Genomic DNA, 22181 nt, shown 5'->3' on the forward strand with positions numbered 1-22181 from the left:
TGTGCACATCTCGCCGTGCAGGTGTGCTTTCTGGTTGCAGTGCTCTCGTGGTTCCTGTGGCGTCCTCACACATGTTCACCGGGGGTAGCACTTCCGGTGCCAGTGTTGTGTTTGTTTTGGAGCCCCACCTAGTGGTACCCTGGGGCTTGTCCTGACTCAGGACTCAGGGGTGGCTCCCCTCAGTACTCCGGACCATGTGGCCCTAGGGGGTGGTCTGGGGCCCCTGCAAGCTAATTATGCTCTCCAGCCCTGAAGCCACCACCCCAACCCCTGGGGCTTCTCCTTAGCTTGTGATATGCTCACTCCCAGCTGTGCCTCCAGAGCAAACACTGTTGTTTTCCCCCAAACAGCAGAGCCCCCCCGAACCACAGTCCGTGCATGTGGGCAGCACAGGGGATCAGACTCATGACTTCGTATTTGGAGTACAGGCGCTTTTGGCCCCAGAACCCTCTCCATAGCCCCAAAGGATATTTTTTTGCTTTGTTTTGTATACTCATGGTTCTGTGCTCAGGGATAACTCTAGCAGGGTCATATGGGATATCTGGGATCAAACCTGAGTCAGCTGCATATACTATTGCACTGGTTCCTGAATTTTTTTTTTTAATTAGTATTATTGTTTTGAGTATAGAAATGTTTGGGAATTATTTTAGTTCTTGTTCAAAGCTAAGGCAAATGTGTTAAATCATGATGAAGAGGGAGAGAGATACTGTGGAGATTGGAGGTTGGGGTGGGGGGGTGTATGTGTGTGTTCATTTTGGTTTTGCGGTTTGCGGGACATATTCAACTCTGCTGGGGGTACCAAATGTGGCACCAGGGATCAAATCAGAGTCAGTCATGTATAAGACAAGCACCTTTAACCCCTGTACTCTCTCTCCAGCCCCGAGGTGAGAATGTTTCAGTTTTGTGTCGGCCATACCAGGATGGAACCCATGTCTCATGCACGAAGGCCTGTGCTTTGCTGTTGAGCCACACTCCAGCTGGTTGGGGAATTTTATTTATTTAATTAATTAATTGCTTTTTGGGTCACACCCAGCTATGCACAGGGGTTAACTCCTGGCTCTGCACTCAGGAATTACTCCTGGCGGTGCTTACGGGACCATGTGGGATGCTGGGAATCAAACCCGGGTTGGCCGCATGGGAGGCAAACGCCCTACCCGCTGTGCTATCACTCAACCCTGGGGAATTTTAGTGCTTGCAGGGCTCAAACGTCCACACATGTGATGGCACCAGAGCATCGGGATGGCCCGAGCTTCATGGGTCAGGGCTACTTACCATTTTCCACTCACAACTCCTTTTACCCCAGAAATTTTTATGTCACCCCAGGCATTAAATCAGATATACTGATAAGTTAGTCCAATTTACCTTAAAACAAACTTTTTACTACCCCACATTCACTCACCATCAGGGGCTGTGAGCCACGGTTGAAGGAAAGGGGGGTTTATATAGAGAGAGATGTCCTGGGGGGGAGTGTATCAGTTACGACCCCATTCGTGACCTCCAACCACCTTTCAAGAAAATTAGGTTATTTGTTTGCTTGTTTGGTTTGGAGTCACATCCAGCGGTGCTCAGGGGCCACTCGTGGTGGGCTTTGGGGACTTTGTGCAGTTGGGCACGAAACTCAGGGCTCCTGCATGCAGCCTGTGGCTCTCGCCCTGTGAGCTAGCACTCTGCTGCTGGGGGGACCGCTCTTGTCCACGGACCCCTGGCGTGAGGGGCCACCGGGCCTGGTGGAGCCCAACTCCCAGTGGTTCTGTGGGCGAGGAACAAAGTAGCTGCATCCTCAGTGCTGTGCTGAGCAGGCTCTGGCAGGAGCTGAGACCACCAGTAGGTCCGGGTGACAGTCTGGGGTTGACAGTAGCCACTGCCGGTGCCCCGGGTGCCAGGTGTGAAGATGAGAGTGATCCCCCTACCCCCGCCGGTGACTGTCTGGAAGCAGGTTGACCTGTCAAGTGAGGTTTGGGGTTCCACCCTCAAGTGCTGAGTCACCAAGCCCTAAGGTCCCCTCACCTGAGGTCACTTCCCCGAACCTCAGCAAGAGCCCCGTGGGTCAGACCGGGACTCAGCTGGGGGTTGAATGGAGGATACCCCCCTGGGGAGCACTCGGACGGGAGAGCCGCAGAAGCCTCGATGCTGCTAATGGTGCAAGGCGCTGGATTTCTGGCGGGTGTTGGGTTCATGTTTCCTGAAGAGGGGGCAATGGGCCAAATAACGGAGGGCCTCTGATTCGGGGGGCAGCAGTGTGTGAAACCACCAGCTAGCTCAGCCCCCCAGGAGAAGAGGAAGCAGGTGTGGCGCAGACTGGGCCGAGGGAGGGCACAGGGAGCAGCCGCGGTGCCAGGAAGCCCCTGTGTGGGGCCAGAGGAGCCGGGGGAGCGGGTGTCCAGGAGCCGAGCTGCAGAGGCTTTTGAGGAGCACTCCCCCGCCTGGGGCTGACTGAGAGCAGGCGGGAAGGTCTGTGTCTCATTTCTTTCCACTGAGTGGTTTTTGGGGGAGGGGCCTTCAGAGCTAGGTGTGGCCCAATCAGAAGATTGAACTAGGGGAGCGGGAGATGTCGCCCAGAGGCCAGAGAGATAGTGCAGCCCTTCGGGTGTTTGCCTTGCCTGTGGCTGACTCAGTGCCATCCCCCCAGCCTGCCATGTGGTCCCCTTAGCACCCCTAGGAGCGATTCCTGAGGGCGGAGCCAGAAATAACCCCTGAGCATCACTGGGTGTGGACCCCCCAAAAAATGTGGTGTTTGGGGTTGTGAGACCCAAGGTCGGTGGGGGTGGGTGAGGGGGGGCCCTTTGAGAGGCTCCTCCATGAGGGGTTCATCATGACAGAGGTGAGGCTGAGGCTGGGAGAACCTTCCCTCTGCTGGTCCCTCTGCTGGTCCCTTCTGCTGCTGAGCGTGTGCTACACAGATACAGCCTGGGGGTCCCCCCCAAGCAGGGCAGGGATGCAGGGCAGAGTGTGACTCAAACCTCAGCCCCTGCTACACAACCTCCCTCTACTTGAAATCTTGAGGGCAGCTCTAAATGGAGACAGCACTTGGAAAGACAGTTCCGCAGAGTAGCCAAGAGGCGAATCCGTGGAATGTTGAGCAGGTAACAGATAGGCAGACCTCCTTTCAGCTCCTTGACTTTATCGCATTATTTATAAGATCCACGGCCAGTAGAAAGATCACAGCTTAGTGAAGGCTCAAATGACATTCAGCATTTTTAAAATATTTTTTAAATATTATTTTTAAAGTTTTAAGTTGAGGCATGTGCTTTTTAAAAGACAATACATTTGCACAGTAAATTACAACAGTATAAGGTAAACATAACGTGTGTGAGCGCATGACATTCCTGTGACTTGGTTTATTATGACATTGGCTTTATCGCCGAAGTCTGGACCTGAAAAACAAAACAAAACGAATGTTTGAAATATATAAAATGACCATCAAGGCCAGAAGTAAATCTCAGTGGTAGAGTTGGTGGATTCAGTCCCTGTACTGAAAAAACAAATAAAAATAAACCGTAGTGTTGACTATAACCTACTGCAAGAAGGTGATGCTGTGCCTAGTAAAGAAAATTAGGTATTTGAAAAACTTGTATCAGGTAGCAAGAATCATGCTGAGGGCTATGAGTTCAGTGTGAATCACAGGAGTGGCCCCTGAGCACCACTGGGTGTGGCCCCAAATCAAACAAACAAAATTAATGTGAATGAAGCAACAACTCACATTGTGCCTTCAGGGGTGGGATCTGGCTGTGACCGGTGCATGACCTGACAGACACCTGTGCTACTCACCTGCATCTTCCTCCCTCTCCTCCTCCCCCTCCTCCTCCCCCTCCTCTTTTCTGGCCAGGCCCCCAGCAGGCTGTATTGTATCGCCGGAAATGATGTCATAAATACCTGAATGGCAGAAACAAGCTTCCCCACCCCTGCAACATGCTTCCCGGTGGATTCTGTACACTGAGAGGCGAAGGAAAATGCCGTCAGGGGCAGCAGAACTCAGTCCTGGACAGGGGCTCAGGATTCAGGGACTAGAGTCCACACCGTCAGCACGGGGACTCAGAAGCAGAACTGGGGCGTGAACCCAGGCTGGCAGGCCCCCTGCTCTTCACTCCCATGAATGCAGCCTTGAGGGCTAGGGTGGCCTGGAAGAAAGGTGTCTTTCTCGCGGCGCCCGACACTGGCCTCTCTGGCCAGTTCCTCTCCCTACCTGAACACAGCCGCCCCTCAGCCTGCGTGGCGGGGCCGCGGAGCGAGAAACACTAGCTCAGTGTCCGCCGGGCGCCTTGGCTTTCCCTTCGCGGCGGGCCTGGGAGGGCAGCCACAAAGGCCGAGTGTGTGCCTGAGCCCAGAGTGGGCCAGCTCAGGGCAGGGCGAGCCCGTCCTGTCTGCCGCCTGTTGACTCAGTCCTGGGAGCCCTTGGCTCAGAGCCTTCCCCCCCACCGCCGCCCCCCAGCCGCGCCCACCCCGCCCTGCTCGCTGCGCTGCCCGCTCCGTGGCAGCCCGCAGCCCTCCTTCCATCCCTCCCGGGGTGGCACATTTGCTGTGAGTTGGTGTTTGTTTCCCCCTAGCAGCACTAGGAGGCCTGTGAGGGGGCACGTGTCTGCTTGCAGAGGGGAATTCCATGTCTCCCGCGTGTTCCGGAAATGGCCGTCATCTGTCACTGTCCTCTTCTGGTGATGCTCCACGCAGAAAGTGGCCCCAGCCCGGGAGGGTCCCTGCAGGCTTAGACAGGGACGCGGGGCGCCTCCACTGGACTGTGGGTGCCACAGTGTCCCAGGGGGCACAGAGGGCCTCTGAGGGTGTTTGGTAGGTTCCCATCTAGAGGGACAGCCTTAGTGGGGGTGAGGGGAGAGTGAGTGGGTTTAGAGTGAGAACCGGGCGTGGGGAGCGGGGAGGCAGCCACCTCCCTGAGATGCAGAGACACTGCAGTTGGAGGTGGCCCAAGGCAGCGTTTGGACCCAGCCCCTCCGATGTGGGATCACTCTACGCTCTCACACCCAGTGTAGCACTCCCAGGACTCAGTGGTGCTGTGGGGAGGGAAGGGGCAGGCGGGGGTAACAGAGGCTGGGCCGGTCGGTCGAAGCTCGTCCTTCTGCCTCTGGGTCCAAGCCTGACCTGCGCTCTCTCTGCTCTGGGCCTCTTGTTTGGTAAAAAAATAAGTGATTGTTTTGGGGAAATTATTTCACAAGCCCTGTGCTCCCTGTTTTCATAGCAGAATGGTTGAGCGGCCCAGGCGCTGGGCTTGGCTGCCCGGATTCTGATTCTCACTTTTACTTACTTGCTTTTCCTTCTGGAGAAACCTCCACGCTCATTTCCCCTTCAGTAATATGGGGCATTGGGGGCGGGGGGGGGGTAAGTTATCTCATGAAGCCCTTGGAACACGGCCCATGAATTAGGGCTAGGGAGGTATTTGCTATTAATATCCTTCAAATGAAAATGTGTGTGTGAGGGGGTCTAGAGCAATAGCACAGCGGGTAGGACGTTTGCCTTGCACACGGCCATCCTAGATTCAAATCCCAGCATCCCATATGGTCCCCTGAGCACCGCCAGGGGTAATTCCTGAGTGCAGAGCCAGGAGTAACCCCTGTGCATCGCCGGGTGTGACCCAAAAAAGAAAAGGAAAAGAAAAAAGAAAAAGAAAATGTGTGTGTGTGTGTGTGTGTGTGAGCACGTTGTGAATCTGTGCGTTGTTTTCCAGGGTGTGCTTCACAACGGCCCAAGTGGTAGAGTTGGGAGGGAAGGGGTCCCGCCCACCACACCACCGTGCCCTGCTTCAGGGCGTTGTGGGCTGTGCCAGAGCAGGGCAAGTGGGTTTCTCTTCTCAGGGCACTGGGACGTCTCCCTGGGGCAGGGGGGACTTTTGCTGGTTGGTTTGACCACAGAACACTTCCCTTGCTTTCAGAGTGGGCTGGGTGCCACAGAGAACATTCTGGAAGCAATCCATTCTCTCTCCTCCTCCCACTGAGTCCCGGCCACCTCCTGCCTGTCCAGCCCAGAGGTACCCAGGGGAAAGCTAGGATGCGCCTCCCTGAACTTGGAACTTGAGGCAGGAGACAAGTGGCCATGTCTGCCCCAGGCGGAGTCCAATTCTCCTACCCAGCCAGGCGAGCAGCGAGGCTGTCCCGGCTGTCCTGTCAAAGGCAGGACGTTCCCAGGAGGGGGTCATGAAGGTACGGGTGGGAATATTGCAGAAGCCCTGAGCATGGGCAGTTGATTGAAATGCCAGAAACAGGGAATGGCCCGAGGGTGATGGAGGAGTGGGGGATCCATGCCTGATTTTATTGTCCCTCTTCATTTCCAGACAGTTCCCTTTGCAGTAATAGGGCAGCAGGCCATCCTGGAAGGGGACCAGCAGATCTGGATGTGGGTCTACTTCCACTTCATTGGTCACATCACTTAACCCTCCTGCTCCTCAGTCTCCTCATCTGTAGTATGGGTGCAGTGGAGTCTCTCTCCCATGACCGTTGAACCAAGGAGAGAAGAAACGGAGTGGCTGCCACCCAGACTCTCAGCCCTCTGCAGCTGTTTGCAATGGTGAGCGGCAGGGAGATGACCCCTTGGGGTTCAAAGCCCCTCCGGGGGCTCCCAGGCAGCCAGAGTTCAGGTCTGAGACTTTCTGAGAAGAGAGAAGCTGGAACTTGTAGGGGAAAAAAGGGTTTTCTCTTGTCCTTGTTTCTCTCCTTGTAAACGACCAACTTAGAAACTTATAAGAAGGTGCTTGCTTCAGTCACAGCTAACCGACTCCTCGCTGACCGCCAGAGTGTCCTGAGTGTTTGTCAGTGTCATTCAGGGTCTGAAATGTTTACCAAGTGCTCACCACTTGGGGGCATTAGGAGTCAGAGTCCAAATAAATTACAAGGAACCTGGACCCTGTTCTCAGGAATTGCAGGTAAGGTAGGGGTCCTGGCAGGAGTTAATCCCCTCAATAAGGGTGTTCCTCGGTAGTAGGACATCGTGGAAGAAAGGTTTGATGTAGTCACACTGCAGGAAAGACTTGGCCTGGCAGGGCATACTTATGTAGGGTTTAGAAGGATGAATAGGAATTTGCCTACTTGAAAGGAGTTTGCACAATCTTTGCTGCTAACAGCCTACCCAGTCTACTCCCAGCCATCTCCCCTTCCTGAGTAAGTAATTTCTTCTTTTGGAGCCTATGTTTTCCATTTGTGGATCACCTCCAGCTTTAAAGTATTCTGATTTCATGTATCTAGGCTGCAAAGATAATTTCTAGAAAGTACTCATTCTCGCAGAAACACTTTCAAAAGACTGACCTTTCCTCACTCACTGCTGTAGTCCGGTCTCCCAGAGTTGGTCGGACTCTCCTTGTTCGACTGGTGGGAGGATTTTGCTTTGACAGCAAGTGGCAGAGCCCAACCGAGTTTTTTGACCTTGAGTTTGGGGTTTCTTGCTGTGACAGATTCTGCTGCTGACAGAGCAGGAGGAGGAGGAGTGGCGAGCACTGTGTGCAGAGGCTGCACGCCCCTGCCCTGAAGAAGTAACTGAAGGGAAGGAGCTGAGCTGGAGGGACAAGAGTGAGAGGCAAGAGGTCAGACCTTGGGTTGTAGCAATAGTACAGCGCTGAGGGCTCCTCCTTTGCATGATGCTGACCCGGGTTCGATCCCTGTCATCTCTTAAGGTCCCCCAAGCACCACCAGGAGTGATTTCTGAGTGCAGAGCCAGGAAGTGGCTCTAAGCACCACAAGTGTGGTCCTAAAACAAACAAAACAAAAAGATGCCAGACCTTGAAGATTGCGAAGGGGAGGCTGTTTTAGCAGGGAAGAATATATGCTACAATTCACCACTGTCATTGTAGATCTTATGACCCTAAAATTATTTTTGAAATAAGTGGGGTGTGACCAATTTGTGAAGCTCTCTTGGGGGGGGTAGTTTGGGCCACATCTGTCAGTGCTTGGGGACTACTCCCATCTCTGTTGGGGATTGAACTGGGGGTGGTCATATGCAAGATAAGGACATTTACCCCCTGCACTATTGTTTTAAATTGTGCCATATTGAAAACGCAGGTTGTGACAGCTATGCAGTGGCAACAATTATGCAGTGAAATATAGTAGCTCAGGGACTGGAGTGATAGTACAATGGTTAGGGCACTTGCCTTGCACGCGGCCAACCCAGATTTGATCCCCAGTATCCCATATAGTCCCCCAGGCACAGCCAGGAATAATTCCCAAGTGCAGAGCAGGAGTAACCATGACCCAAAAAGCAAAAAAAGAGGAAGGAAGGAAGAAAGAAAGAAAGAAAGAAAGAAAGAAAGAAAGAAAGAAAGAAAGAAAGAAAGAAAGAAAGAAAGAAAGAAAGAAAGAAAGAAAGCAAGCGAGCCCTGCTCTCCATTGAGATGTGATCTCAGCTGCATGAGCATTATTCAGAGGCCAGCTAAAGTACTTTTGATACTGGCAGCTTCTTGCAAAATGTCTCCAGACTGAGAACTAAGCCACCGCTCCATGCCTGCCCAGGAGGGCAAAGGTTTTTCTCTCTCACCTTTTCCTTGCCCTGGTGGGGGGTGGGGAAGGGAGAGGTGGGCATGGCGACCACCATATTGAAATTTCCCTGGTCTTAGTTGCTAAAATACAGAAATCCAAAACCGCACGGCCGCAATTTCTCTTCACAGCAGGTCTGACTCTAGTGGGGAACTCTTAACAATAATAGTGAGTTTTTTGTTGAAATATTGAATGTAACCAAAGTAAAGATAAAGTAAAGTGAAATTTATCAGTTACCCAGGCCGGGGGCGGTGGGGGGGAGGTTGGAAATGGGAGGTACACTGGGGTTTTTTTGGTGGTGGAATATGCACTGGTGAAGGGATGGTTGTTTCAGCATTGTATAACTGAGACTTAAGCCTGAAAGCATTGTAATTTTCCACATGGTGATTCAATAAAAAAAAAAAGAAAGAAAGAGAGAAAGAATGGGAAGAAAGAAAGAAAGAAAGAAAGAAAGAAAGAAAGAAAGAAAGAAGAAAGGAAGGAAGGAAGGAAGGAAGGAAGGAAGGAAGGAAGGAAGGAAGGAAGGAAGGAAGGAAGGAAGGAAGGAAGGAAGGGAGAGAGAGAGGGAGGGAGGGAGGGAGGGAGGGAGGGAGGGAGGGAGGGGGATGGAGTGAGGGGTAGGAGGGATACTGGGATCATCAGTGGTGGAGAATGGACACTGGTGGAGGGATGGGTATTTGAGCATTGTATAACTGAAACACAAGCACAAAAATATGTAAATCTGTAACTATACCCTCACAGTGATTCACTAATAAAAAAATAATAAATTTTTTAAAAAGGAAGGAAGGAAGGAAGGAAGGAAGGAAGGAAGGAAGGAAGGAAGGAAGGAAGGAAGGAAGGAAGGAAGGACAGAAAGAACAGAAAATAGACTGGCCCCAAATCTCTCCATTCCCTACCCTTTCTTTGGATTTTCTCCTGAGCTGGGAGCATGGGTCCTTTTTCACTCTTTGCTTGTTTAACTTCTCCCACTTGCCAGACTCGATCAATCAGAACTGTGTCTCCAACACAGAGCCCAGGGGCTGGTAGATAGATCCTCACAGTGTCGTGGTGAATGAATGAACGATACCTTTGGCTGCATGTATGTTCCAACTCTCCCCCGTGCCGGCAAGCTTTCAGCCTGAATGCACTGGAATCCCCTGGGGAGCTTTGAAAGCCAGCTCCCAGCCCAGCCTTCGGACTCTGTGTCACCAGCGACAGGCCTGGCATTGCCGTGTGTTACATTCTCTCGAACGAGGGTAGTGTCGCATGTGGCGTGGGGCCTACTCTTAACAGTCAGGGCCCTGGGCTGCTGTTGTGGCAGGAGGCGGGGGCTTGGAGCGAGGCACTGGGAGCTGTGTCTGGGAGCTTCTGTGCTTGCAGTGCCCTGCTGGAGAGGAGGAGAGAGAGTATTTTCTCTCCTTCCCTCACCCAAGCCCAGCCAGAAGACCTCACTCCACTCCCTGGTCCCGTCACTGCCTCCTCTTAGACAACTGAGCCAATCAGAGGGCACTTGCCCTGCTCATCATTTGGGTTTGGGCAAGAAAGAAAACCCATGGCTGCATGCACTCAGGTGACATACAGAACTTGACCTCTCCCTTCTCAGTAGTCAGAGTAGGGTTTGTTTTTTTTTTTCACCTCTGCACAAAATCTAGCCAGACAGGAGGGAAGGCAGCCCCTGGCAAGCCTGCTGAAGGCTCCTGGCCAAGAGACAGTTTCCAGCACCAGGTGTTTGCTGCTGGAAAGGGCTGTTATTTGCAGGGTGCACACGTGAGCATGAGACCAAGAGCTGGACAGAAAAGCAAATTGTTTGTTTTTGTTTGTTTGTGATGCTGGTGATGGAACCCAGGGCCTCACACGTGCAAGGCTGAGTCTCGCCCCAGCCACCAAGACCTGGTCTTGATTTAGCTGGTTCCTTAACATAGTTCTGTTTTAATGTCATAGAATCATACATTTTTTGGGGGAGGGGTATGTCTGGGCCACACTCAGCGGTTCTCAGGGCTTAGTCTTGGCTCTGGGCTCAGGGATCACTGCGGCGCAGGGCGGGGGGGGGGCACGGCATGTGCCTTCCCCACTATATTGTCTCTGTGGCCCCAGAATCACACATTTTATTTATTTATATTCTTTAATTACTTGCTTCTGGGCCACACCCAGCAATACTCAGAGGTTACTTCTGGCTCTGCACTCAGCAGTTCCTCCTGGCGCTGCTCAGAACAAATGGGATGCCAGGGATTGAACCCGGGTTGGTCGTGTTCAAAGCATGTGCCCTGCATGCTGTACTATTTCTCCAGCCCAGAATCACACATTTGAAACCAGGAAACCTCCCTGAATAAGTAGCTTATGAGCTTGTCTCCCATTTGCAGATGGGAAAACTGAGATTCAAAGAAGCCCTGGTGCTGGGCTAACCCAGAATAGCAAAGGGCTTTGCTGCCCAATCCAGCCTTTCAGAGAAAGCAATGGTATGGGTCTGTCTTTTCTGCACCCCTTGAAGCCCCCCTGCATGACACCCTGCCAGCATGGAACCACTAAGCCTTCAGGCAGTGGTTCCTGCTTTTCTTTTTTAAAACTGTTTGGGGCCAGAATGATAGTACAACTGGTAGGGCATTTGCCTTGCATACCGCTGGCCTGGGTTTGGTCCCTGGCATCCCACACGGTCCCCAGAGAACTGCTAAGGGTAATTCCTTTTCTTTTTTTTTTCTTTTTTGCTTTTTGGGTCACACCCGGCGATGCACAGGGGTTACTCCTGGGTCTGCACTCAGGAATTACTCCTGGTGCTGCTCAGGGGACCATGTGGGATGCTGGGAATCGAATCCAGGTGGGCCGAGTGCAAGGCAAATGCCCTACCTGCTGTGCTATTGCTCCAACCCCTAAGGGTAATTCCTGATGCAGACTAATAACCCCTGAGCCTCACCGGATATGGCCCAATACCCCCACACACCCCACCCCAAAAAACATTCTTTTCACAATAGATTGTCATTTTATACTTCTTGGGCTGCTACTTCTTGCTAACCTCCAGAGTGAAAAAAATCCCTCCAACATGATCCCAGGGCCTTTCCCCGTGGCCTCCTCTCCAAGCTCGGATCACAGTTCTGTCAACCCTGAGGGTTTGTTTCCACTGGGGACTGTCCACTGTTTTTCTAAGCAAGAAACTGGGAGAACTTGCCCTGGGTGTTGTTGCCTCTGGCGTTCCAGGGTCCTACCCATGTGCTTGGTCCCTGTCTCTCTTCACAAAGCTTCCACTTAAGGGCCAGAGCGATAGGACAGTGGGGAGGGCGGTTGCCTTGCACGTGGCTGACCCAGGTTCAGCATCCCATATGTCCCCCGAGCACCACCAGGAGTAATTCCTGAGTGCAGAGCCAGGAGCATTGCTGGGTGTGACCCAAAAAGCAAAAACAAGACAAGACAAAACAAAACAACCAAAAAAAAAAAACTCCAAAGCTTCCACTCAAGTCACCCCAGGTTCCATTAGACCTCTCAGATGCAAAGCTGAGACTTAATGGTGTGGGCTGACACTTGCAAACACGGAATCAAGGCGACCTCTAAAGAAAGAGACCGGGTGAGGGGCTGGAGGTGGGCTTTGCAGGAGAGTATACACCTCACACATGGAAACCCCAGGTTCCAGCCCCACTTGCACTTGCACAAAAGGGCCAGAAAACAAATATTGTGGGAAAATCTCAGAGGAGGGTTTTCCGTACCAAGAGCCGTAGGAAGCCAGTGAGGCAGAAGAGAGGCTGGTGAGGCTGTTTGGACAGAAATAATGTCAAGTGTGGATTAGGGGACTCATGGGGACCTCCCAATTAGTGGTTGATGTCCCTTTTAAAGATCTCTAGAGAGACCTGGCTTTGATGGTGGCTCTGCCAGGCCATGAGGGAAGAAACCGTTTCCACCTCTGGGCGCCTTTCCCTGCTGGGAAAATGAGTGGCTCTGGGAGAGCCACGATTTGAAGCGCTGTTAAGATAACAGAAGTCTTAGGTTCACAGGAAATCAAAGGTGGAAGCAGACATGCAGAGGCAGAAGTGGAGTCCTCCTGAGAGCTGGCCATGACCTCTTGCAGGCTTGTAACAGAACCCTGTCAAGTTCCAAGGAACCCAGTTGGACACTCACTGGACCCAGTGCCTCCCACCCTGTCCCCCCCTCCCACCCCCAGCTCAGATCTCATGTGTCACTGTTCTGTGAGTTCACTTGACTAATGCAGGTTGGCATCAGTTGTTCAGCTTATGCTGTTCTGGGTAATATTCATAGAGCTCTGTTCCTATGATAGTAACGCCATATATGCTGGCATTGGCCCCAAATATATACAGAACATTGCCTCTTCATACCGTCTCATGTTGAGCTAACTCCTGTCTGTCCTTCCAGCCATAAAACAGAAGATCTTAATGGATCCTAGTGATCTTAGTGGATCTTAGTGATCTTAGTGATCTTAGTGGATCTTAAGGATCTTAGTGGATCTTAGTGATCTTAGTGGATCTTAAGGATCTTAGTGGAGGAGGTGGGTGGAGGGGAGAAGCAGCGCACATCCTGCAGTGCTCTAGGGTTAATCCTGGCAGTGCTCAGGGTACCATATGGAATGCTGGGGATCGAACCCGCCTTGGCCCCGTGCAAGGCAAGAGCCCCTATCCACTGTACTGTCACTCCAGCCTATAGCGGACTGATTCTTATCCAGAGACTATGCTTATCCAGATGAAAATGTTTGATTCTATGATCTTAAAACACACAGGTCTACACAGGGACCAAAGTAACTAGGTCCAGCCTCCACCCCCAGCCTCCACCCCACTTCCCTTCAGCCTCCTATGGCTGGCTGTGTTTCTTAGTAACCTACGCCCAACCCCTACTTGAACCAAGACACTAAAGCCTCCTGGAGCCATCCACATTCCATCTCACATGTTCACGGGCACTCACCCCACAACCAGCACTGCAAACCCAAAACCTGTGGAAGGCGCCAGGCCCTCTCCTGCACGTTGGTGTCCTGGATTCTCCTGTGAGCCTCTTTGGGCTCTCCCCTCAGCCTGCCCAGCCTCTGCCAGAGGGTGAACCAGTCCTGGCTACTGTTTAACCAGCATCTGCTCTGTGCCAGGACCGGTTCTAAGTATTTTACGGGGCCTGATTAATTTGATCCTCACAATAAGTCTAACACACAAACAACTGTGATCGCCCTGTGGCGGAACTGGAAATTGAGACACTGAGAATGAAACTTGCCCGGGGTCATCCAGAGGCAAGGTCGTGTGGGTGGGGTTATGCCACTGACTGCCTGCAGACTAGGAGACACAGTGCCTGACTGCAGGGGAACAGGGTGCCCGCCCTTACTAGGCCCTTACTTGCTCTCACTTCTCGGGCTGGAGTACAAAAACAGAAGATAGGGCACTTGCCTTGTGCACATGGCTACCCCAGGTTCCATCTCCAGCATCTTATACAGTCCCCCAGGTCCTGCCAGGAGTAAGTCCTGAGCTGGGTGTGACCCTAAAGCTTTACTATCACTTCTCTGAAAGCTCCTCCTTGCCCTTGAAAAGGAAAGTCAGTCGTCTCCCCAGTTTGCAGGCACTGAGCTTGAGGTATTATATGACTTGCAAGGAAAGCTGTCGAACAGGGAGGGCTTCAAACCCGGGAGCATCCAGAGCTCAAATTTTGCTTGTTTGTTTGTTTTCATATAGACAGTCATATTTATTTATTTTTTATTTTTTAAAAATTTTATAAGGTGGTTCACAATATTTGATTACAGTTAATATTCAAACACCAATCCCACCACCATTACACCTTCCCACCACCAAATTGGGATGTTTCCATCCCAAGCCCCATGCCCTGTCCCAAAGCACAATCGAAATAATATATTTTGCATTGTCTGTTATGGAAAACCACTGAAAATGCTACCAAAAAGTATCCATAGAGGAGAGAGTGTGAAGATTGTTCTATTTTGGCAGGGGCCATTAAGACATTCTTTAGAATATCACTAACATGTTGTTAAAGGTTGAGTGATGTGAGCTTTCATATATATATGTGAAACTAGTTTATATACATAAACTATGTATATATACATACGTATATATACATATATATGTATATATACGTATTTCCCTCTGTGATTTGTTGCCAACTATTTGAACCCCATCAAGTGTGGTGTGGTACTTATGGAGAATGGGTAGGGAGTGTCTTATGATGAGACACAGCATTTGCGGCTGTGCGGTCCAGGAATACATTCACTCGTACATGAGGCTCAGCCTGAGTGTGTGTGGAACAGCCTTGAGCGTGGCTGCGGTTAGATTCTGGAGGTTTTCGGCTGCCAGGGCTGGGTCCCTTGGGGCTGGGAGGGCTCTCACCCACCCCCCTCTGGGGTGCCCCAAGTGAAACAGCCTGCTGTGAAGGCCGATGGCATGGGCGCTCAAATTTTGTGGCCTCTCCATGCCTCTCCTGTCAGACTACTCCACAGGACAGACACCTAGTGATGCAACCCACTCCACCGCCTTTGGGAAAAACAGAAGCACAGCTGATGCCACTGCGCCCTGGACCAGGTCCCTCAGGTGCCCTTGGGGGACAGGGGAGGGGACTTGAGGTCTGACTTCACTACCGACCTCCTGGGAGAAAGCCTAGAACTGGAGAAGAGGATCTTCTTAGCTTCTGCTTCCTTCCCGAGTTTCGTGTGCTCCTGTCTTGTGCTCTATTTTCTGGAGTCCTCGAGTCTTTAGGGGTAATGTGAAACTGGGAATGGAAGAGGAAAAGCCGAAAGTGAACCCCCAGGTCTCAGCTCCATCCTAAAACCTCAATGATGGCTGCTGAGCTGAGAAGGCTCAGGGTAGCACTGGAAGGATGGAGCAGCCCCGGGGGTGTTGTGTGGGGACTTAGTCATGTACCCCACCTTTGAAACGTTTCTAAAATGAAGTGTATGTACCCCCTGTACTGGTGCCATTCCCGTCCTGAGAGGTGACGTGACAGATTCACAGATGGCAAGTTGGATGGCACCCAGGCCTCTGTGGTTCAAATGTGATGTTCTCTCGATAGGCTGCAGGGCTCTGCCAGATGGGGAGTGTGGGGGCCGGCACAAACAAGGACCAGAAAGTCTATCTCTGAACTGCAAGGCATAAGCAGAGAGCCAGAGCCAGGCCCCCCCATACCGCCAAGCTCCAACGTTTCCTTCTTTGCAGTCTTTACCAGGAGGACTCCATCTAATGCCCTCCTTTTTGGAGAGTCCTTGGCCTGTCTAGGAATCCTAGAACTTCCTTGAAGGAGAGATCAGGGAGCGGGAAGTGGAGAGCAGAGAGCCAGAGGGAAGGACACAGATAAGTGAGTGTGGGCGTGGGCACAGGGCGGTGCCCGATCAAAGCTTAAACACCCACTGCTCTAACCCTGTTGGTGCCTTTACTGGAGTGCCACCTTATCACAGGGCAGGGAGGACTCAGGGAAGGCAAGGGCAGTTCCATCTCCACCTGAGCCAACTGGTGGTGGGGAGGGCAGGGCACAGATACTTAATTTGGGCTTATATTTGTACCACACTAGGTGGTGCCTGCTGCTCCCTGTGCAGTGTTTGGGGGTTGCTCCTGGTGATCCCCAGGGGACCATGTGGTGCCCAGGATCAAATTCTGAACTCCTGCATGAGCTAGCTCCTTGAGGGGAACTTTTTTTTTTATTTTTTATTAGAGAATCACTGTGATGTACAGTTACAAACTTATGAACTTTTGTGTTTGCATTTCACTCATACAGTGATCGTTTACCCACCCCTCCACCAGTGCCCATTCACCTCCACCAATGATCCCAGTATCCCTCTCATCACCCCCACCCCATCCCCCACCACCTCACCCTGCCTCTGCGGCAGGGCATTCCCTTTTGTTCTCTCCCCTTTTGGGTGTTGTGGTTTGCAATAGAGGTATTGAGTGGCCATCATGTTCGGTCTATAGTCTACTTTTAGTTCACATCTCCCAGCCCGAATGGGTCTTCCCAACATTCTCTACTTGGTGTTCCCTTCTCTATCTGAGCTGCCTTTCCCCTCCAGCATGTGAGGCCAGTTTCCAAGCTGTGGGGCAGAGGGGAACTTTTTTTAAGTTAAGTTTTAAACTTAAATTTTACTTGCTAGTGTTCAAAAAAAAATTAAAAAGATTTTTTTTTAATTTTTATTTATTTTCTTTGCTTTTTGGGTCACACCTGGCAATGCACAGGGGTTACTTCTGGCTCTGCACTCAGGAATTACTCCTGGCGGTGCTCAGGGGACGATATGGGATGCTGGGAATCGAACCCGGGTCCGCCACGTGCAAGGCAAACGCCCTACTCGCTGTGCTATCACTCCAGCCCCGGCCTCCGATTTTTGAGTTCGGTTGCCACTTGGTCCGTTTATTCCAGGGCTGGTTATGAACACAGCCTTGAGTTCACACGAAATGACTGGGGAAGTTGTGATAGGATTCAGTCGGAGAATCAGTTGGGAACTACCAGAGTCAAGCGTCTGCCGGTGGTGGGGAGGGTCCGGGGCGGGGGAGGTGGGAGGGTGTTTGTCGGGCTTTATTTGGGTGCATAAAAGATTAACTTGGAAGAGCTGGCCTGAATTTCGCTGCGCGGGGACCAAATGGACACGGTGAGAGCGAGCTGGAACGGGCAGCGGTGGCGACCGCGTGCCTTAGCAGCCCGGGCTCGCGTCCGGGGGATGCCAGGACCCAGGCGGCCCAAAGCTGCGGGGCCGCAACGGGCCGGCGCGGGCTCGGCCGGGCCCGGGCGAGCTGCACCTGGGAGCCTCGCGGCCAGCCCCCAGCTCCTCCCGTGGGCCCGCCCCGCGGCCGCGCGGCCATTGGTCGGCGCCGCCTCAGCACCTGCCCCTACCTTAGGGGGCGGGGCTACCTGGGCCCCGCCCCAGGCTCGGGTTCCTGGCCCGCGCTTTCGCCTCCCCCTCCTAGGCCCCGCCCCCGGGCCAGAGGCCCCGCCCGCAGGCTCCAGGCCCCGCCCCCGATCCACGCGCCCGGCCGCCGCGTGATGTCACGGCAGCTTTGATACAAAGAGCCCCGCGGCCCACGCGGGTCTCCCGGCAACGGCGCGGTGGGGGCGGGGCCGGTGCCTTCAACAGTTGAACAGTTGGGGCGGCTGGTTCGGTGCGGCTCGCCTCGCTGCCCCGTCCCGCCGGCCTCTCGCCGGTCTCCAGCGCCCCGGCCCGCGGCCAGACGGGGGATGCGCACGCCGCCCGCCGCCGGGAGCCAGGTAGGTGGGCGGCGGGGTCGGGCGGCCGGGTTTCCAGACGCACCTCGTCCTGCCGCGGCCCCGGGAACTTGCGGAACTTCGCCCGGCGCCGGCTGCCGCCCTGGGAGTGTCCGCCGTCCGGGCCCGGGCCGGGAGGTCGGGTTACCTGCGCCCGGGCTGGCCGGCCCCGACAGGAAGCCGCTGCCTCCTCGGGGTGCGGGGCGCCTAGGTCGAACCCCCGACACTTCCAGTGTTTTAGGTTTTTTTTTTTTTTTTGGTGGGGGGCGGACCTGGTGGGCTGAGAAGGGGACTCACCTGCCTGGCGCCTCACTTAGAGCACCCCACCTCCTCGGGCCCGGGCCCATCCCTCCAGGACCCGCGTCGCCGCAGCTCCCTGCGGGTGGTCGCGCAGGGTCCCGAAGGGGACCGTGGGACGGCGAAGTTTGCTCCAGCTCTCACTGGGTCGGCCACTGCCCCCAGACCCGTCGCGCTCCAAGTAGGTGCTACCCCAGTTTAGGGACCGGGCTCCGTCCCTTCCTAGCCAAGGACCCGGCAAGGCCCGAATTGTTTGCGGGTGTCACCCTTCGTATGTCCCCAGAGCGCGCCCTGTGTTTGTTGCTCGTTGACACAGCCACTTCTCTGCAAGCGACAAGCGTCCGAGGTCTTGAAGGGGCAGCAGCCCCTGGAGAAGCACGTCTGTGCAGTGGGAAACCCAGACCCTACTCAGCCTGGGTGTTATTCCTTCCCATCCCTAACCCCTTCCGGGGTCCCCCTCTCCCCAGTCAGTACCCCTACCTCCCAGCCTTGTCCTACCCCGTGGCAGGTCTGGACCTTTCACTGGATCCCAGGGACCTATGGGGGCCTTGACTGATCAAGAGACCATCTGGAAGGAGCAGGGTGGGGGCTGGCTTCCAGCGCTCAGCCTGTGCAGGTGCTGGGCTTGTTGCTGGTGACCCACAGAATCTCTGTTCTCCTTTCCTGGAGGCAGGTGGCTTCCAGGGAAGGAGGCAGCCCCCTAGGCATCCTGGGCAGGGGGTCTCCAGAGCCTCCCCCGATACAGTGTGATCCTGGTGACTGTCAGGCTGTGAACAAAGGAATTTCAGATGGGGGGGGGTGCCCGGAGATTCCCCACTCTTGGCCATGTCAGCTCTGTGGCTGGGATCTGTCTTTGCCCCTCCCTGTAATGTAACACAGGCTTCCCTGGTAGTCTTCCAGAGTCCTGCTATTCCCTGGGGTCTGACTGTCCATACCCCCCGCCCAACCTTTCGCCTGTTGCTCTGGCGCTCTCCCCGCTCTCTCTCCGTGTCCCAGCAGTTGGGAGACTGAAATCTGGCCCCGAGGCTCACCGAGTCTGAGGCTGTGACCCACTCAGATCCCGGTGACCTGGGTTCCTCTGAACCCCATCACTGCCAACCAGGGACTGGGATTTGAGTACCCAGGCAGCCAGCGTGGGGTTCAGGCCTCCAGGGAACAGCACCAGGATTAGGGGGTCCCTGGGCTTGCCTGGATGGAAGGCGTGGGGTGGGGCCATGATTAAGGCAGTCGTGAGAGATAAGCCTAAGGCTCAGGAGGTTCCCAGCTGGCCAGACCAGGTGAGCAGGCTGGAGGTGTGACCTTTGCCCCCGGCAGCGGGTGGGAAAGACAGCCTGGAGCCTGTCCTCACAGACCTCAGGTGAGTGAGGAAAGACCAGGGAGAGAAACCCAGGCCCTCATGTGTGTGTCCCCACGCCTTCCCCCCTCCCCCCCCCCCGTGTTCACAGGGCCCCCTTTCAGGCATTCCCCCCCATTCCCTGCCTAGCTGGCCAGTCCCTCCTCTGAGGTGGCCTTTTTTTTTTTTTTTTAATAGGTTATTGGTAAATAGAAGAGAAAGGAATGGGTAGGAACTTAGTATGGGACTATATAGACTACGGTGGCCTTTCCCCCCGAAGGGACTTGCACAACAAAACCTGCTTGGAGGGTGTGAGAGCGGCTACAGTGAAACAGATGATGAAGGGCCGGAATCTGGGGACTCTGGGCCTACAGAGGGGACAGGCTGAGCACTGTCCCTGCACACTGGTCCCTGGGCTGGAAAGGAAGCGTCTTTGATCCTGTCTGCTGGGCCCTGCGGGGCCGAGCACTGTTTCCTCTGGGTCCTCTGCTGGCCCTGATGGAGAGAAAAATATTCCACAGAAGAATACATGGACATTTCTGGTCTCCGGTAGGGCATGAGTGGACAGGCAAACTGATGTGGCCAGGCCACCACCCCTGTGTCAGGGGGCTCTGTGTGCCTCTCCGAGGAGCAGTCATTGTCCATGTGTTTGCCTGACCCCCACCCGTTCGAGTGCATGCGGAATTCGTGTATTCACCCAGCTCGTAGGAGGGCAGAGGACAGGCTGCAGACCAGACCTGCCCGAGAGCTGGAGAAGGGCTGGCCGGGGAGAGTGCTGGGAGAGGCTTTCAGTAGAGAGTGCCAGGAAGTCCTACCTGAGTAGGTGGCACCTCGACAGAAGAGGCTCAGGAGGAGGGAACAGCAGCGGCAAAGGCCCAAGGTGTGACTCTTCGGTGAGATCTGGAAGTGGGTGCACAAGGCAGAGAGCTCGGGGGGACACCCAGTGTTGCTCAGAACTTTGCCCAGTACAGCTGGACCAGACCCAGCACTGAATGCGCCCACTGCTGTCTTCCCAAGTATCCCTCGTGAGTGATTTGGTGTTGAGGCTTTGCTGGGGGGAAGGTGTCTCGTGTGATGTAGATGCCTGGGACCTTCCTGCCCCGCGGCTCGGCTTGGGTCAGAGAAGCTGTTTCACACGAACGTGGAACCACGTCTTGCCAAACTGCTGCTTCCCCCCAGCAAAGCTGCGAGAGGTGTAGAGAGCTGCATCTGAGCAGGCGGGCAGAGGCAGGGACACTCCCTGTGGCCACAGGGCAGCGCTTGCAGGGTGTTGGGCAGCCGCTTTTGAGCCCCAGAAAGTGGCAGCGCCTCGTGTATCCCGTGCTTGCCTGAGCTCCAGTCTGCCACCCTCTCCATTAGGCCGGGGGTGGGTGTCTGCTGTGCTCTGCTCTCATAAGGAGGCCACTCGGCCTTGGGCTTCATTCTCGGTCCAGCCTCCAAAACTCTGTGTGTGAGAGACAGAAACAGGAGAAGGAGCAGTCAGGAATCAGTGCGTCCTCAGAGAGAGCACGGAGGTTTGAGGTGCTGCTGGAGGTGGGGCCCGGGTGACCTCTAGCCCCAGGTCACTCTGGCAGGCAGGTACAAGCAACAGCGTTTCAAATCCACTTTCTGACTTCCTTGCAGAAATGAGAAGTTGTTCAGCTGTTGGGTAAATGTTGAATTGACTCAACCTGCTGCGTCTTCCAAGCTGAAGTGGAGAGTGGGGTTCCTTGCTAGCATCGTAAACATGAATTCAAGTGAAAACAAAGCTCCTTCGGGTTATTATTAATATCACTGGTCCTGCACCGGGAGCCTTGCTTTTAAGGGATCCAGGAAAAGAAGGCCTGAACAGAACCGAGCGTGGGAGAGTGAGTGGGAGCGCGCCACTCCTGAGTCATCTTTGGTCCCCCGCCCTCCTGCACTGCCAGCCGATGAGCACGGAAGGAAGGGGGAACCCGTGTTTCTGAAGCTGACTCCCCTCGGCTGGGGTGAGAGCGCTGAGGTGTCTGCCGCAGCCCCCATCTAGCACCCGAGTAGGAGGAGGAAGGAGCAAGCCTCTTCCGCTCTAGGTTTCCTGTGGGAAATGGGCCTCTCATCTCATTCTCACTCACCCCTGAGTGTTGCATTGTTGGTTTTTTCCACATGGTTCCTACCTAGTGGCGCTGGGGGCAGGGCCTGGGATCAAACTCAGAGCCTAGCGGACTCCAGTCAAGCCAGCCTCTTTCCTTTGTCTTTTTTGTGGTCCCCCTTCCGTTCTCTGCCCCTTTGGTGGTTGTGATGAAGGCTCCACACAGTGGGGTTTGCGCCTGCAGTGCCTCTGGCATCACACTGGTGCCTGTGGGGTGATGCTGGGGGTCAGACCTGTAGCTCCACATCTGAGAGGCAGCTGCTTTGCCACTGAGCCATCCCCGGGTCTCCAAATACCTGTTTTCTTAGAGTTTGGGAGCCAGAAAACATGTGGGCCTAGAATCTGGCTCTGCTGCTTGCTACTGTTGAGACTCTGGGACGTCTCTCCCTCCTTCCTGGGCCTCGGTCTCCCCATCTGTAGAATGGGGGTGGCAGTTGTGTCCTGTAGTGGGCAGGGTTCTTTGTTGTGCCCGAGGGATGTTAGTTCCCTGAGACTGGCAGGACAAAACAGTGCCCAAGGGCTGGGACCCTAGAGTCAGGCTGACTGGGTTCAAATCCTGCTTCTGCCTGTTGCGGTTTGAGGAATTTGCAAAGTTTTTGACCGGTAATATTTCATTTGCTTGGTTAAGGCTGTGAGTACCTTTCTTGTGGGTTTGCTTCACGGATCAAATATGTAAATGTAAGGAAAGCACTTAAAACAGTGCCTGGCTTAGGCATGCGCTGCTATTCTCGGTGCCCGCCAGCTCTTCCTGGTCTGATCCTGTGACTGGTAGCCGAAGCTCAGCGAAACTGCCAGGAGAATGTCAGTGCAGCAGCCGGAAGCTGGGGGTGGTGTCCACTCC

At 54.0% G+C, this 22181-nt stretch overlaps 1 protein-coding gene across 2 annotated transcripts in view; it reads left to right on the forward strand.

Annotated features, from left to right (window-relative positions):
- RAB11FIP4 (RAB11 family interacting protein 4) overlaps nt 1–22181 on the forward strand; it is a 101340-nt gene that overhangs the window by 50901 nt on the left and 28258 nt on the right. The window contains exon 1 of one of the 2 annotated variants that reach the window (XM_055133857.1): nt 17441–17606. The exons of the other annotated variant lie outside the window; for it this stretch is intronic. Within the exon in view, the coding sequence (XP_054989832.1) occupies nt 17577–17606 (30 nt within the window). The 5' untranslated portion in view covers nt 17441–17576. Of the gene's footprint in view, nt 1–17440; nt 17607–22181 lie in introns of those variants that run through there. 2 annotated transcript variants of the gene reach the window in all.

This window comes from Sorex araneus, chromosome 3 (genome assembly GCF_027595985.1).
Source record: "Sorex araneus isolate mSorAra2 chromosome 3, mSorAra2.pri, whole genome shotgun sequence".
NCBI classification, from domain to species: domain Eukaryota; kingdom Metazoa; phylum Chordata; class Mammalia; order Eulipotyphla; family Soricidae; genus Sorex; species Sorex araneus.